This window comes from Capra hircus, chromosome 29 (genome assembly GCF_001704415.2).
Source record: "Capra hircus breed San Clemente chromosome 29, ASM170441v1, whole genome shotgun sequence".
Lineage (NCBI taxonomy): Eukaryota > Metazoa > Chordata > Mammalia > Artiodactyla > Bovidae > Capra > Capra hircus.
In genome coordinates, this window is record NC_030836.1 from 8482872 (window position 1) to 8497610 (window position 14739).

The 14739-nt window shown below is 49.2% G+C and overlaps 1 protein-coding gene across 2 annotated transcripts in view; it reads left to right on the forward strand.

Annotated features, from left to right (window-relative positions):
* ME3 (malic enzyme 3) overlaps positions 1-14739 on the forward strand; it is a 226641-nt gene that overhangs the window by 172190 nt on the left and 39712 nt on the right. For both annotated transcript variants that reach the window (XM_018043262.1, XM_018043261.1), the window contains exon 7: positions 1984-2087. In XM_018043262.1, the coding sequence (XP_017898751.1) occupies positions 1984-2087 (104 nt within the window). The remainder of the gene's footprint in view (positions 1-1983; positions 2088-14739) is intronic.

Here is a 14739-nt window from a genome sequence, read left to right on the forward strand (position 1 = left end):
GCCCTTCAGGCTTCTCTGTCCATGGGGATTCTCCAGGCAAGAATACTGGAGTGGGTTGCCATGCCCTCCTCCAGGGGATCTTCCCGACCCAAGGATCCAACCTTTGTCTCTTACATCTCCTGCATTGGCAGGCAGGTTCTTTACCACTAGCGCCACCTGGGAAGCATATTTGGGGAAGGAGGACACAAAAACATAATTTCCAAAAGCCTTAACACATAAAATTGCTTCCTATTTCTTCACCAGGTGCTTTTTCCTGCTTTTACCTCCAGCTCCCAGTCTTTCTTTGTGTTGACTTCTCAGCCTGGAGGGCCCAGCCTACCTGGCAAAATCTGTCATTTTTTTAAAACTTTTTATTTTGCATTGGGATATAGCTGATTAACAATGTTGTGATAGTTTCAGGTGAACAGTAAAGAGACTCAGCCATGCATATACATATATCCATTCTCCCCTAAGCTCGCCTCCGATCCAAGCTGCCACTTGGCATTGGGCAGAGTCCCATATGCTATACAGGAGGTCTTTGTTGGTTATCCATTCTAAATTCAGCAGTGTGCACATGTCCATCCCAGACTCACTAACCACCCCTCCCCCAAGTCCTTCCCCTACTCTGCTCATCTTTAAATGCTGACCATTCCTTCCATGTCATCATCCCCACTTGTCCCTGGTGGGAACTTCTCCGCTCCTTCTCTGCTACCATGGACCACACTTTGTGCTGAAGGAACGTCTGTCTGTAGTCGAGTTTACTGACTCATCAGCCAACCTTCAGTAGACTGAGCGTCTTGAAGGCAGAGACCATCTCTTACCCACAAAGCCCCTGAGAGAGCCAAGAGCAGCAGGCCATTAGCAGGTCAGTAAAGGGTCAGGAAATGTGTCGTGCATGGATAAGCCCGCAACTTCTGTGTAGGCGTGTGTGTGAGGGTACAGGAGAGGCGGGAGGGGCTGTCAGACCAGTGCAGACACAGACGATGGGGGCACCTGGCACGGGGCTGCTTACGGCAGGCTTCTTTCCTGAATGGAAAATGCTGGCTGTATCAGTCTCTCCTTGTGTCCCCAGGGCCTGGCACAGTGCCAGGCACATGATGGGTATTCAGTAAGCGTTCACGGGAAGGACAGGAGGGAGGAAGGGAAGGTTTCCTAATTTGAGTCCAGATCAGTGACTTTGGTTGAGACCCAGCACTTCGATCCAGATGTTGCCTGTGGCAGTTCTTAACGGGGTCAATTTTTGTCCCCTAGGGAGACATTTCAGTTCAATTCCGTTCAGTAGCTCAGTCGTGTCCGACTCTTTGCAACCCCATAGACTGCAGCACGCCAGGCCTCCCTGTCCATCACCAACTCCTGGAGCTTACTCAAACTCATGTCCATTGAGTCAGTGATGCCATCCAACCGTCTCATCCTCTGTCGTCCCCTTCTCCTGCCTTCAGTCTTTCCCAGCATGAGTCTTTACCAATGAGTCAGCTTTTCGCATCAGGTGGCCAAAGTACTGGAGTTTCAGCTTCAGCATCAGTCCCTCCAATGAACACCCAGGACTGATCTCCTTTAGGAAATTTCCTTTGGGGAGGCATTTGGTGGTGTCTAGAGACGTTTTTTATTGTCACAACCTGGGGCAGTGCTACTCCCTTCAAGCGGGGAGAACCTGGAGACACTGCTACATAAGTATTCTACAACATGCAGGTTCACCTTCCCATCAAGGAGTTGTCCAGGCCAAAGTGTCCATGGCATTACTGCTGAGCAGCCCTGGGATGAACCCAGAGCCGCAGCCAGAGGCTGGAAGACTGTATCAGAGAGTCTTGCTAGTTCCAGCATCCTTGGTTCCTAAACTCCAGACCCCCTGCCCAGAGGTCCACGCTGCGTCAGTGGCTTCGCCTCCAGACCCTTCCAGGCAGCACCGGGGGAGTAGGAGGGGGGGACAGGTGCCCCCCAGCCCTCCTCACTGCCCCCTTCCTGCCAACCCAGGACCCTTCACGAGACAGATGCTGTCTGTTGCAGGAGCTGCTCAGGGATCCCCTGTACATCGGCCTGAAGCACCGGCGCGTCCGCGGGCAGGAGTATGACGACCTTCTGGACGAGTTCATGCAGGCTGTGACGGACAAGTAAGTGGGTCAGCCCGCCCCTTGTGGAAGACGGTTGTTAAGAGATAGGATGACTAAGTCAACACAGGGTTTGGCAGAGACGCGTGCTTTTCCAGATGGTCCAAAAATTCCAACTTGACCCGGTGTCCTTGGAAATCTCAAAGCCAAACGGGCTCACTCTCTCAGATAATCTTGGGGAGCCGAGAAGGGAGAGAAGGGGTGATGGCTGAAGGCCTTGTAATCGGGGGACAGTTAAGTATCTGATGTCCCGGGAGGAACACCCCCCCCCCCCCCCGCCGGGCCAGCTGCTCTGGGCTCCTGGCAGAAATAGAGATGTTCTTAGTGTTGGGGGAGAGAAGTGTGATCTTCTGATGGAATGGCCTGCAAGGCAGCTGGCCTTGTTAGCTGTCATTTTCCGGCTCCAACGACCAGGCGGTGTTAATGAGCCACCGCTGCAGGCCACACGGGCGGGCCTGAGAGATTTACGACGTGTCATCTCTGCACAAGGGTGTACCACGCTGGCAGCTCCTGCCCCTCGCCCCAGCCTGCCCCATCTGTCTGCCATCATTGCCACCCGCTCTCCCTACAGGGACTGGCATGCTGCTGGGATGGCATGCCAGCTGTTCTGGAAACAGCCCCCGTCCTCCCACACCGAGTCTGACAGGCCCCGTCAGTCAAGACAGTCTCAGCAGCTCAGCTGGTCCCCACAGATCCAGAGGTCCCTTCTCACTGAAAATCTCCAGCCTTGCTTGCCACCCCAAGAGTGCCCGGGGAGAGCAAAGCTGGTCTGCACGTCCTTGACAAGGGACTTCGTTGTCTGGGTTCAGCGATTGGCTGGAGAGAGAGCTGGACTGGCCTCTGCAGCCCAGGGCATCTCATCTGGGTGGGCTTTGGGGGTGGACACACCCACCCCACCACTTCCAGGTCTGTGACCTCGGGCAGGTTACCAGACTTTAAAGCCTGATTACCTGGATTCCTTATCCAGGGATAAGAAGAAAGCGTTTTATTGTTGCTGTGGTTTTTGTCTTTATTTTTTTAATTATTTGCTTATTTTATTTGGGGCTGTGCTGAGTCTTAGTTGCTGGGTGGGGGCTTTCTCTAATTGCGGCGAGCAGGGGCCACTCTCCGTTGCGTGCACGAACTTCTGACTGCGGTGGCTTCTCGTGTTGCCGAGGACCGGCTCTAGACACCTGGGCTTCAGCAGCTGTGACGCACTGACTTGGTTGCTCTGTGGCACGTGGGATCCTCCTGGGCCAGGGACTGAAGCCCCGTGCCCTGCATTGGCAGGTGGATTCTTAACCACTGGACCACCAGGGCAGTCCCTGGTTTCATTTTTGAAGATGCAGGAAAGTAATAGTGAAGTTATATGTGGTGGGGATGATTCTATAGAAAATATGAGATTGATAGTGGAGTGTGGGGTACGGGGTGGACGGGCCCAGTAAGCGAGGGGATGAGAGTCCAGTGTCCACCTGGGCGCTTCGTCTGAGATGGGAGCACAGAGCCCATCCACACAGAGGGAAGGCTGTGCACCGGGCACAGACGCTGGCAGGTGGGTAGATGTGGGGGAGCCCGTGGGAGCTCTCCTCGATGACAGGGGCATCGGCTGAGAGTGAGGATGGGCACTGAGGGGCGCAGGTCTGAGGCATAGGAGGCAGGGCCTGGAATGTCCCGACTCGGAGCTAGAGAATGATTTCTGGGTGGCTTCACGGACCCCCTTCAGGTTACTGGCCATGAACTTAACTTAGGTCATGAGTTTAACTCACCTGTGACTTTCTCTAACTGGTTTCCACTGTCTGAATACAGGACGGGAAGACACAGAGAGAAGCATTTAATCAGGGTTGAGATTTTGCCAGGCAAGCGAGAGAAAGAGAAGGAAAGGGCTGGAGAGTGTCCTCAAGGGGATGATTGCAATGATGCGTCGTGAGGTCTAGACCAAGGAAGAAGGGAGAGATGAGGGTCTGGTGGAGAGGAGGGCTGAGAGTGTGGTATGGACTGTGGACAGTAGGTCCTGGTGAGGCCTGAGAATTCCTGAGTTGGGTGCCGGATGGAATAAGCAGGAGAGGGAAGAGATAATCAGAAAGTCAAGGGTTCGAAGCTGGGATTGTGAAGGAAGTATTGCTGTTGAGATGGGACCACTGAAACAGCCCATTCAAGGGTCAGCTACATGGACAGAGGGCTTCCCTGGTGGCTCAGCTGGTTCCTGCAACCCAGGAACCTGGGTTCGATCCCTGGGTTGGGAAGATCCCTGGAGAAGGGAACGGCTTCCCACTCCAGTATTCTGGCCTGGAGAACTCCATGGACTGTGTAGTCCATGGGGTCTCAAAGGGTCCGACACAACTGAGTGACTTGCACTTCACATGGGCAGGGGAGAATCATCTAGAACAAAAGAGGTGAATGTCTCGCCTAATTCTCTCCCATTTAGATCATCCTGAATACCACATTCGGTTCCAGACAAGATACCTTGAGAGTGGTAAATTATCATAAATTGCCTAACGTGCCTTTGGAAAACAATGACCACAGCAGGTATCACGGTTACTGTTCTCCAATAACCACAACAGGAGCAAGGCTCGGCCTGGCGGGGAGAAGGTGTAAGGACTGACAGGTCACAGGGGTGCGGAACTCCCTCCAGAAACCTGCAAGGTGTTCTTACAGAGGAGGGACCGGGCTTGTTTCTGTAAATTTCTTCTCTTGTTTCACCCAGAGAAGAACCAGTTGACAGAATGTTAAAGGAGGAAGTTTTCAGCTCAGAATAGATCTGAGCTAACCTGCAGTGCACTAGGCGCTCTGTGAGAACAATTTCAAGCTCAGGCTGCGTGGCATCTGGGTGGTGCTGTCATAGAAGGAAGGGAAGCATCAGTTGTCCTCTGAGAAGCCTCCCCACCCCAGTGCCCATTCAGACTTCTGAAGATCCCGTGTGGCCGGCAGGATAGCAGACGAGAGATCTGAGGGCAGAGATCTGAGGGCTTCGAGAAGTCAGGGAACCTGTCCCAGGTCACGCAGCACCTGGCAGGACAGCGAGCTGACCATGAGTCTGCTGACTCCAAGACCAGACTGCTTTCTGCAGTTACTTGTGGATGGCACATGGGAATGCGTTTGGCTTTGAGAGCATGTTTCTTTGGCTTCCTGTTTCCAGGGCTCCCTCCTTATCTAGTGAAGTCAGTAGTCATTCCGTGAATCCCCACAGAGAAGCCTTGCTATTCGTGTGAGAAGGTTAAATAAACTAGGATGTAAGAGGCTCCTTAAATTATCATTAAAATCAGTTTACAGTCTCACAGACACACTCCCACAGTCCAGGGGTAAACCCTTGGGCAGGGATGTGCGTCAGCCAAGAGGAATGTGTCCTTAAGTGGAAACGATGAGGGGTTGACACTTGCTTGTTTTAACTTTCTAATAAGCTGAAACAGATGTTGCTGTGGATGCAGTAGGTGGGGAGTGAGCTGGTCTCCTGGAATTATAGTAGCCCTATGATGGGGTGCCCGGCCGGGGCAGCCGGTGAGTCAGCCCCCCTGAGGCCAGACACCATGTATTTTAAGAAACAGCCTTGGGAAACATTGATTCCTGCCTTCAACATCCTCGTCTCTTTTCAAAAGTCCTGCAAGTAAAAGCTCCACCAGCTTGCTTCTACGTACTCATCTTAAGAGTTTTTGGCAGAACAAAAAAAGTTACTGTGGCTCAGCTGCTGCCCTAGGGGGTGGCCACTCGGGGAGACCCACGAGGGCAGAAGGAATCTCCGTGTTACCTGCGAACCGCAGCCGTGAGCCACTGTGCGTGTCCAGCTCAGAGCTGATGCACAGCCTGGTGTTCCCATGGCGAAGACCAGTCCTTCCATGCTCCCCACGCTCTCCCTGCCCTGCGCTGGACCCGGGAGTGATGCACCTGAGTCATCGGCTTTTCCCAATGGTTTCCACTTGGGTTTTTCATTTCTGTTATTTACAGCAGAGTCTATTCTAAGTTTGCCCCTGGAGCCCCAGTTCTGTCTGATGCTTGGCCTGGGCTGGACAGGTGTTTGATGTCTGAAGCAGCGGCTTCAGCCTTTATGCAGGCCATAAGAGGAAGTCACCCCCATTCTCTAGCTCCCCAAACTCCAAATATAGAGATTTCTCTTGATAAGAGTGATAACAAAGTAGATCTTTTAAAATATGACTTAAAAAAAAAAATCGTCTGCGTCTTAGCTCCAGGAAAATGTCTTTTTGAGTCTCTCCATCTTTCTCTCTGGTTTTCTATTTTTCTCTCTGTCTCTCTGTCTCTCTGTCTCTCTCTCTCTCTCTCTCTCACACACACACACACACACACACCATCCTACACCAGAGACCTGAGGTTCATACATAGTGGGATTAGCACAGAATGACTTCCATCACATTCTACTGGTTAAAGCACATCACAGGTCCACACCTGATTCCAAGGGGGAAAGGCAACACGAGGGTCTGAACATCAGGAGGCATGGTTCATTGGGAGCCACCAAGGTAACAGACAACCATACCCCATCCAGCCTGGGAGGGACAAGGAACGGGGCGGCCAGCACTACCAGAGGCTGTGCCCCAGAAATGCAAGAAGGGCAGAGAAGAAGAACAGCCTCCTTCCGCATAGAAACAGGGAGGTGCGTCACGCACAGCTGGCAGTCAGTTACTGAGTGCCTGCTGTATATAAGATGCTGTGTCAAGTGTAGTTGGCAATCCTCAGAGAAATAAATAGTCTGCTCTCAAGGATCTGTGAATGCAGAAATATTCTTATCTGCCTCCTGGAGTTCAGACCTTACCTCTAAGCTTTCTCAGCCTCCGAGTCTCTTAAGAATTCTGGGTGGGAATATAAATTTGGGAGTTACCAGTTCATAGATGGTATGTAAGGTCAAGGGCTTCCCTGGTGGCTCAGACAGTAAAGGATCAGCCTGCAATGCAGGAGGTCTGGGTTTGATCCCTGGGTCGGGAAGATCCCCTGAAGAAGGGAACGGCTACCCACTCCAGTATTCTTGCCTCGAGAGTCCTATGGACAGAGGATCCTGGTGGGCTGCAGTCCATGGGATCTCCAAGAGTCAGACACGACTGAGCAACTAACACACACACATACACACACACACGAGTGCGCATGTGTAAGGTCAAGGGCATGATGGGGTTCACCTAGGAAAAGAGAGCAGAGAGTGTGTCTTACTACTGATTTTGAAACTGTGCCCTGTGAATAACTGCAAGTTAATCTGCTCAACAAAATTTGGAAGTACACTGTGAAAGTCGCTCAGTCGTGTCCGACTCCTGGCGACCCCATGGACTATACAGTCCATGGAGTTCTCCAGGCCAGGATACTGGAGTGGGTAGCCTTCCCCTTCTCCAGGGAATCTTCCCAACCCAGGGATCGAACCCAGGCCTCCTGCATTGCAGGAGGATTCTTTAGCAGCTGAGCCACCAGGGAAGCCCAGGGGTACACTAGGATATTGCTGGTAGGAACGGCAAGGAGAGTAAAAGGTTTTGTTCCTTGTGCTAGCACTGATTGCTGGGATTCTGAGGCCTGTCTAAGCACCACTGGAAACGGGGCTGTGGCTGATCAGCAGTGTCTGCCCTGAGCAGGGCAGTGAGGCGTGGCAGCGCGTGTGCCATGCTTTAACCCTCCCAGATGTGGTCGAGCCTGTGGCCTCAGCATCTGAGGCTCCATGAACACCCACGTGTGCTGGTCCTTCTGCAACTCCTAAACCCCAGTAGCAGCTCTGAGGCCAAAGGATCCTGGAGGCTGAAGACTTCTCATCTCCAGGTGTTCAGGATATGTCAAGAACTACACCAAGCCTGTCTGTTGGATCCACATGAAATTACAGCTGCTTCTTGAGTTACAAATCATGGACTTGCTCCCATGACACCCTCCACCCCCATGCCCACCCGCCACCCACACTGGAACAAAGCAGTGGGTCAAACACACGAAGGCATATGAATACTGACCTGTGGTTCCCACACCCGGCCTGGCACTCGATGCACCCAGGGAGGTATCAGTCATACAGACTCCAAGGGCCTCCCTGGTGGGCCAGTGGGTGAGGGCCCGTCTGCCAATGCAGAGGGCCTGGTTTTGATCCCTGGTACGGGAAGATCCCGTTCGCAGTGAAGCAGCTAAGCCTGAGGACTGCAACTACTGAGCCTGAGCTCTGGAACCCTCAGGCCACAACCACTGAAGTTCGAGCAGCCCAGAGCGTATGCTCCATAGCAAGAGAAGCCACACCTCAGCCAGAATAGTCCCCCTCGCCACAACTAGAGAAAGCCTGAGCACAGTAGCAAAGACCCAGTACAGCCCAAAATAAGTATTAAGGCATAGATAAATCAGTAAAAACAGTTGTGACTCTCTTGTTCAGGGGATTTCTTATGAAAAACTTCCTGTGGAATACAGAAAGTCACATCACCCTCCCAACAAATTTGTCTACTTTTTTCAGAATTTGACTTTTCCAACTCGACCCGTGAGGGAATGAATTTTTGGCAAAAAGATAAGAACAGGAGGTATGGGTCGCTTACTCCTGGGAACTGAGCTTTATTTTCAGCACTGAGGTGAGGAGCTCTGAGAAAGCCGAGTGCAGCACAAACAACGGAGCTAATCATGCTTTTCCAGGGCGTTTGAATAATGACTGCATGCCCAGAACTTGACTAAGCCCTGTAATGAAATTCTAAAGAAATAAAAGACATGCACTGTGTCCTCGTGATTCTTACAGGTCTTCCAACGAGACAACATTTTGAACAGGAAGTAATTAGAGAAGAAATAAGTACTCGCCTGTTCAGTATTGGCCTTCAGTTCAATCGAAATTCAGAGAAAGGAGCAATCAGGGGTGACTGGGGAGAGATGGAGAGTAAACAGAGGCAGGGCCAAATGTGAGTAAGCCAAGGAGAGAGAGCACATTCCACAAGGATGATGCATCGTGAGGAAGACAAGCACACAGCAAAGGCAAGGAGTAGGCAAAGACTCTGGAGGACTGGTCCCACAGAGATGGGTGTTTATTGGCTCAAAATAAAGTTAAGTAGGTATAGGGGCTTCCCAGGTGGTGCAGTGGTAAAGAATCCTCCTGCCAATGCAGGAGACTCAAGATTCAATCCTCAGGTCAGGAAGATTCCCCTGGAGATGGACATGGCAACCCACTCCAGTATTCTCGACTGGGAAATCCCACGGACAGAGGAGCCTGGCGGGCTACAGTCCGTGGGGTCACAAAGAGTTGGATAGAACTGAGCACTGAGTAACTAAGCACACACAGGAGCAGAGTGGGCTGCTTGATAGGCCTCGGAATCCAGGAAGAGGGTTGTAACTATTAGAGCTCAGAAGTAGAAAGGGCTTAAGCTATCTAACCCCGTGTTCTCTTTAATATCTATGTGTGTGTCTGTTTCTCCATTTTGGCTGCACTGGGTAGTTGCAGCGCACAGGACTTTTGGTGCACCATGCAGGATCCTTCATTGTGGCTCAGGAAGTTGACTTGGGGCACAGGCTCCAAGGGCATGCAGGCTCACTAGTTGTGGTGTGTGAGCTTACTTGCTCTGCAACACTCAGGGATCGAACCCCTGTCCCCTGCATTGCACAGCAGACTCTTAACCACTGGATCACCAGGGAAGTCCCTATAATTAGGTGATTGTAAACCAAGCTTCCTCAAGCTCCAGGCATTTACAGAAGTGCATCCAGGCTGCTAGAAATGAATATTTCCCAGCAACCATACAAGACTAAAACTACTTGAAGAAAAATATCATTGTTTTTAACTGCTTTCTGTATCATGGTTCTGTTCAAGATTTCATTAATTAAAAAAAAAAAAAAACCTTCTACTAAAAATGTTTGAAAATTATCAGTCCTCACAAAGCCGTAGTTGGAACTTGATGCAGAGAGCAGCAGGGAGGCTTGGTAAGTTCTTGAGCAACAGAAGTATTGAAATTGACAAGAAGTGGGAGAAGACGAGAACAGAGGCCATGGTAACACCCCAACTCAAATTCTGCCCTTCCCACGGAAGTCTGCCCTGACCAGCCTGGCCTGAAACCCTTGCCCTGTTTGTAATCATAGCATAACTTATGACCACGTAATTCATGTGTTAATCAACCATGCATCACATCATGACATCTTTTCTATAATGGTCTAGAGCTTTTCTATAACCTTTTTTGGTCTTTATACCATTAGAGCAGAAATTAGGCAAAGATGTGCCTGGATTCTTGTAGAGAGGTTCAAGTATCAGCCTAGGCCGGACTGACGGACTTTGAAGAACTTTCCTTCCTCAAGTCTGTAACTCTGTATCATCTCTACCAGACTGGTAGTCCCTGGGGGGCACAGTGTGTGATTAGACTCATGGTGGACCCGCCATAAATGGTGAGCATGGGAGTTGACTGGTTGGATCTTTGACTGGGGTCAGGTGGTTGGATGGTTGGTTGGTTGGTTGGTTGGTTGAGGGGCTGAAAGCCCTCACCAGGCTAGCTGTCAAAGTGAATAGAAGGCTGTGAACTGGCCGGCGTCTGAGGAAGCTCAGGCATTTCCCAGCTGGCCCAGCGGTCAGGAATCTGCCTGCCAGCACAGGAGCCGCAAGAGACATGCATTTGATGCACAGGTCGGGAAGATCTCCTGGAGGAGGAAACGGCAACCCACTCCAGTGTTCTTGCTTGAAAAATTCTGTGGACAGAAGAGCCTGACGGGCTACAGTCCATGGGGTCACACAGAGTTGGACACGACCAAGCATACACACACAAGGAAGCTTGGAGGAAGGAACAGCAGGACCCATTCCAGCGTGTCTGGCCTCTGAAGAAACAGGACCGTTTCCCAGTCTCAGCCTTGCACGGCTAATTGTTGACAGTCCAGCTTCTACACTTTCCCACCTGAACAGGAGCCGGATGCTGTCAAACAACAGACTCTCATGCTTGTGAGGACTTTGTCAGCAGTTACAAAGAGAGCTGGAAGGCGGTAGCAAAATGCAAACCAGCATCGAGCTCTCTAGGACCCTATTAGTGTCTGTCCTGACCAAGCGGATTAAATAGAGGCCAAAATGTGATGGAGGAAGTTCACGTAACTGGGGAGATGGATTCAGTGACACCAACTGGTTATTTCCATTTCATTTTTCCCCAAGAGGTGGATTGTACTACCTGGTATCAAAATAGGAATAAAATTATTCCCAGACTTGAAAGTTTCATATTATAGCAGAGGAGACGAAAGAATAATGAATTGATAACAATAATGATAAAATGACAATAACTATTTTTTTTTACTTATTACCTGCTATGCACAGACTAATATGAGCTCTCATACAATACTAATTTATTTAATTCTCACAACAGCCCTCTAGGGTGGCTACTGTTATAAGCTTTATTTTAGGGGATGAGGAAACTGAAGCTTATACAGTGTAAGCAGCTCTCTAAGAAAGGGGGCCTGAGGCTTAAGAGGGAGGGAGTGTATGTATAATCATGGCTGATTTGCATTGTTACAGAAACAAACAGAACATTGTAAAGAAATTTTCCTCCAATTAAAAAAATAAATTAAAAAAGAAATAAATAGAAAGGGGGCCTTATTAAGGCCCCACCCATTAACAACAGTTGTTAAAAGCATTAACTATAGTTAACTATAATGCCTGAGTTTCATAGCCATTCCCTTCTCTAGGGGATCTTCCTGACCCAGGGATCAAACGTGGGTCTCCTGCATTGCAGGCAGATTCTTTACTGTCTGAGCCACCAGGGAAGCCCTTCATTAAGACCCCGCCCACTAACAATGGTGGTTAAAAGCACTATTATCCCTGAGTTTGAGCCTCCGCCTGTCCCTTATTAACAAATGACTTAATTTATCTGGGCCTCAGCGTCCTCACTTCCAAGATGCACCTTTAATATTTAACTTGTAGAATGCTTCTGCTGAATGAATGAGACAAGTCATGTAAATGTTATAACTAGGTAATAGTAAGCATGAATGTTTGCTATTATAAATAACAATACTAATTTAAGCAGTTTCCAAAGTCACCGTCCTTTGGGCCATGCATTAGTGCTCCCCCATTCATGCATTTAGTTATATTGTCCCTGAATATATCCATCTTTTTCTTCCGTAGTCCCCCACTCATCCATCCCCACTGTTCCAATAATACCTTCCTTCTCTTCCCCAGTTTCTCTTCCCAGCTGCTCCTCTTAAGAAATAAAAACAAGAGCCCTGGCAGCATGGCTGTGAGCCATGTCCCTTTTCAGACACCTGGTATGTGCGATCAGCCCTTTCACCTATTCAGTTTAGCTCTCCCCACCCCCACCTGACGGAGAGGCATTCTGTGTATCCGTGTGAATATGCGCGGGTGAGAGCTCCATTTTCTGTAGCTGTTTCAGCACACTGTTATGGGGGCCTTCAGTTCAGTTCAGTTGCTCAGTCATGTCCGAATCTTTGCGACCCCATGGACTGCAGCACGCCAGGACTCCCTATCCATCACCAACTCCCGGAGATTACTCAGTTATGTCCATCGAGTCGGTGATGCCATCCAGCCATTTCATCCTCTGTCTTTCCCTTCTCCTCCCGCCCTCAGTCTTTCCCAGCATCAGGGTCTTTTCCAATGAGTCAGTTCTTCCCATCATGTGGCCAAAGTATTGGAGTTTCAGCTTCAACATCAGGCCTTCCAATGAATATTCAGGACTGATTTCCTTTAGGATGGACTGGTTGGATCTCTTTGTGGTCCAAGGGACTCTCAAGAATCTTCTCCAACACCACAGTTCAAAAGCAGCAATTCTTTGGCACTCAGCCTTCTTTATAGTCCAACTCTCACATCCATACATGACTACTGGAAAAACCATAGCCTTAACTAGATGGACCTTTGTTGGCAAAGTAATGTCTCTGCTTTTTAATATGCTATCTATGTTGGTCATAACTTTTCTTCCAAGGAGCAAGTGTCCTTTAATTTCATGGCTGCAGTCACCATCTGCAGTGATTTTTGGAGCCCCCAAAATTAAAGTCTGACACTGTTTCCACTGTTTCCCCGTCTATTTCCCATGAAGTGATGGGACTGGAGGCCATGATCTTCATTTTCTGAATGTTGAGCTTTAAGCCAACTTTTTTGCTCTCCTCTTTCACTTTCAAGAGGCTCTTTAGTTCTTCTTCTCTTTCTGCCATAAGGGTGGTATCATCTGCATATCTGAGGTTACTGATATTTCTCCCTGCAATCTTGATTCCAGCTTGTGTTTCTTCCAGCCCAGCGTTTCTCATGATGTACTCTACATATAAATTAAATAAGCAGGGTGACAATCTACAGCCTTGACGTACTCCTTTTCCTATTTGGAACCAGTCTGTTGTTCCATGTCCAGTTCTGACTGTTCCTTCCTGACCTGCATACAGGTTTCTCAAGAGGCAGGTCAGGTGGTCTGGTATTCCCATCTCTTGAAGAATTTTCCACAGTTTATTGTGATCCACACAGTCAAAGGCTTTGGCATAGTTAATAAAGCAGAAATAGATGTTTTTCTGGAACTCTTTTGTTTTTTCGATGATCCAGCAGATGTTGGCAATTTGATCTCTGGTTCCTCTGCCTTTTCTAAATCCAGCTTGAACATCTGGAAGTTCACAGTTCACATACTGTTGAAGCCTGGCTTGGAAAATTTTGAGTGTTATTTTACTAGTGTGTGAGATGAGTGCAATTGTGCAGTAGTTTGAGCATTCTTTGGCATTGCTTTTCTTAGGGATTACCTTTCTAAGGGGTAGGCCTTACAGACCCACCATTCTGAGAGCTTTGACCCATGCAGAACTGAAAATGTTCTGTGGGACACATTTCTCAGTACAGAAATGAGAACCAGAAACTTGCCCAAGGATAGAAAATCACTGAATTTTAAGGTCAGCCAACTGATACTGACTTTTTCAGGGACCACACGTATAGCATCCCTTGTGTTTTGCTCTTGGATGCTGGAAGGAAGCCTTTGATGACGTCGTCCCCCTCCACCCTCCCTTGCTCCCTCAGCTGCGGCCACACCGACCCTCCTGCTCCTCCTTCCACAGGTCGTGTCTGTTACAGCTGCAGAGCCTTCATGCTTGCTCTTTCCCCAGCCTTGAAAATCCGTCCATTTTCACAGCTGTTTTCTTCTCATTATTCAGACCTGGAGATGGGTCCACACACTCAGGTGGGGTCAAGTATTGAGGCCTATACAAGGCAGAACATTGGAACTGAGATGCAGAAAACTGCAAGGTTTGAATGGTTGGACCTTCCATGAAGAAGAAATAGGATCTGCTCACCAATCCCAGGGGAATAACAGGAGCTGGGGGTTGGGGTGAAGTAGGGAGGAGAGGAATGTCTCTTGGAAGAAAGCAAACTGAGTCTCACTACATGTGGAATTGAGAATCCACAGTTATACTGTCCACATGATGCAGAAATTCCCAAGTTAAGAAATGGGTATGAAAGTGTCTCTACCAGTGACACAGCTGAAGGACCTGGCGGAGGGAAAGCAAACTTCTCTGTAGTGACACGCCCACCACCCATGCCGTGTGGAACTCCTTGAAGGAAAGAAACAATTTCTAGTGAAGTAAATTCGTGGTTCACAGTAAGCCACACAGAAACAAGCCACCATGTGGGGAAGATCAGAAACTAATGGGAGAATTAGAACCCCAAGGAGAGGAACATTCTGAGAGGCTGTAAAGTGGCTACACTGAGATGTAATAAAGAGATATGTTTTACAAGAATGAAGTAATAGGGAAAGTACACAGTACTTCAAGAAATAGCAAGCAGATTTGAAAAAGAAACAGCTCAAACTTCTGA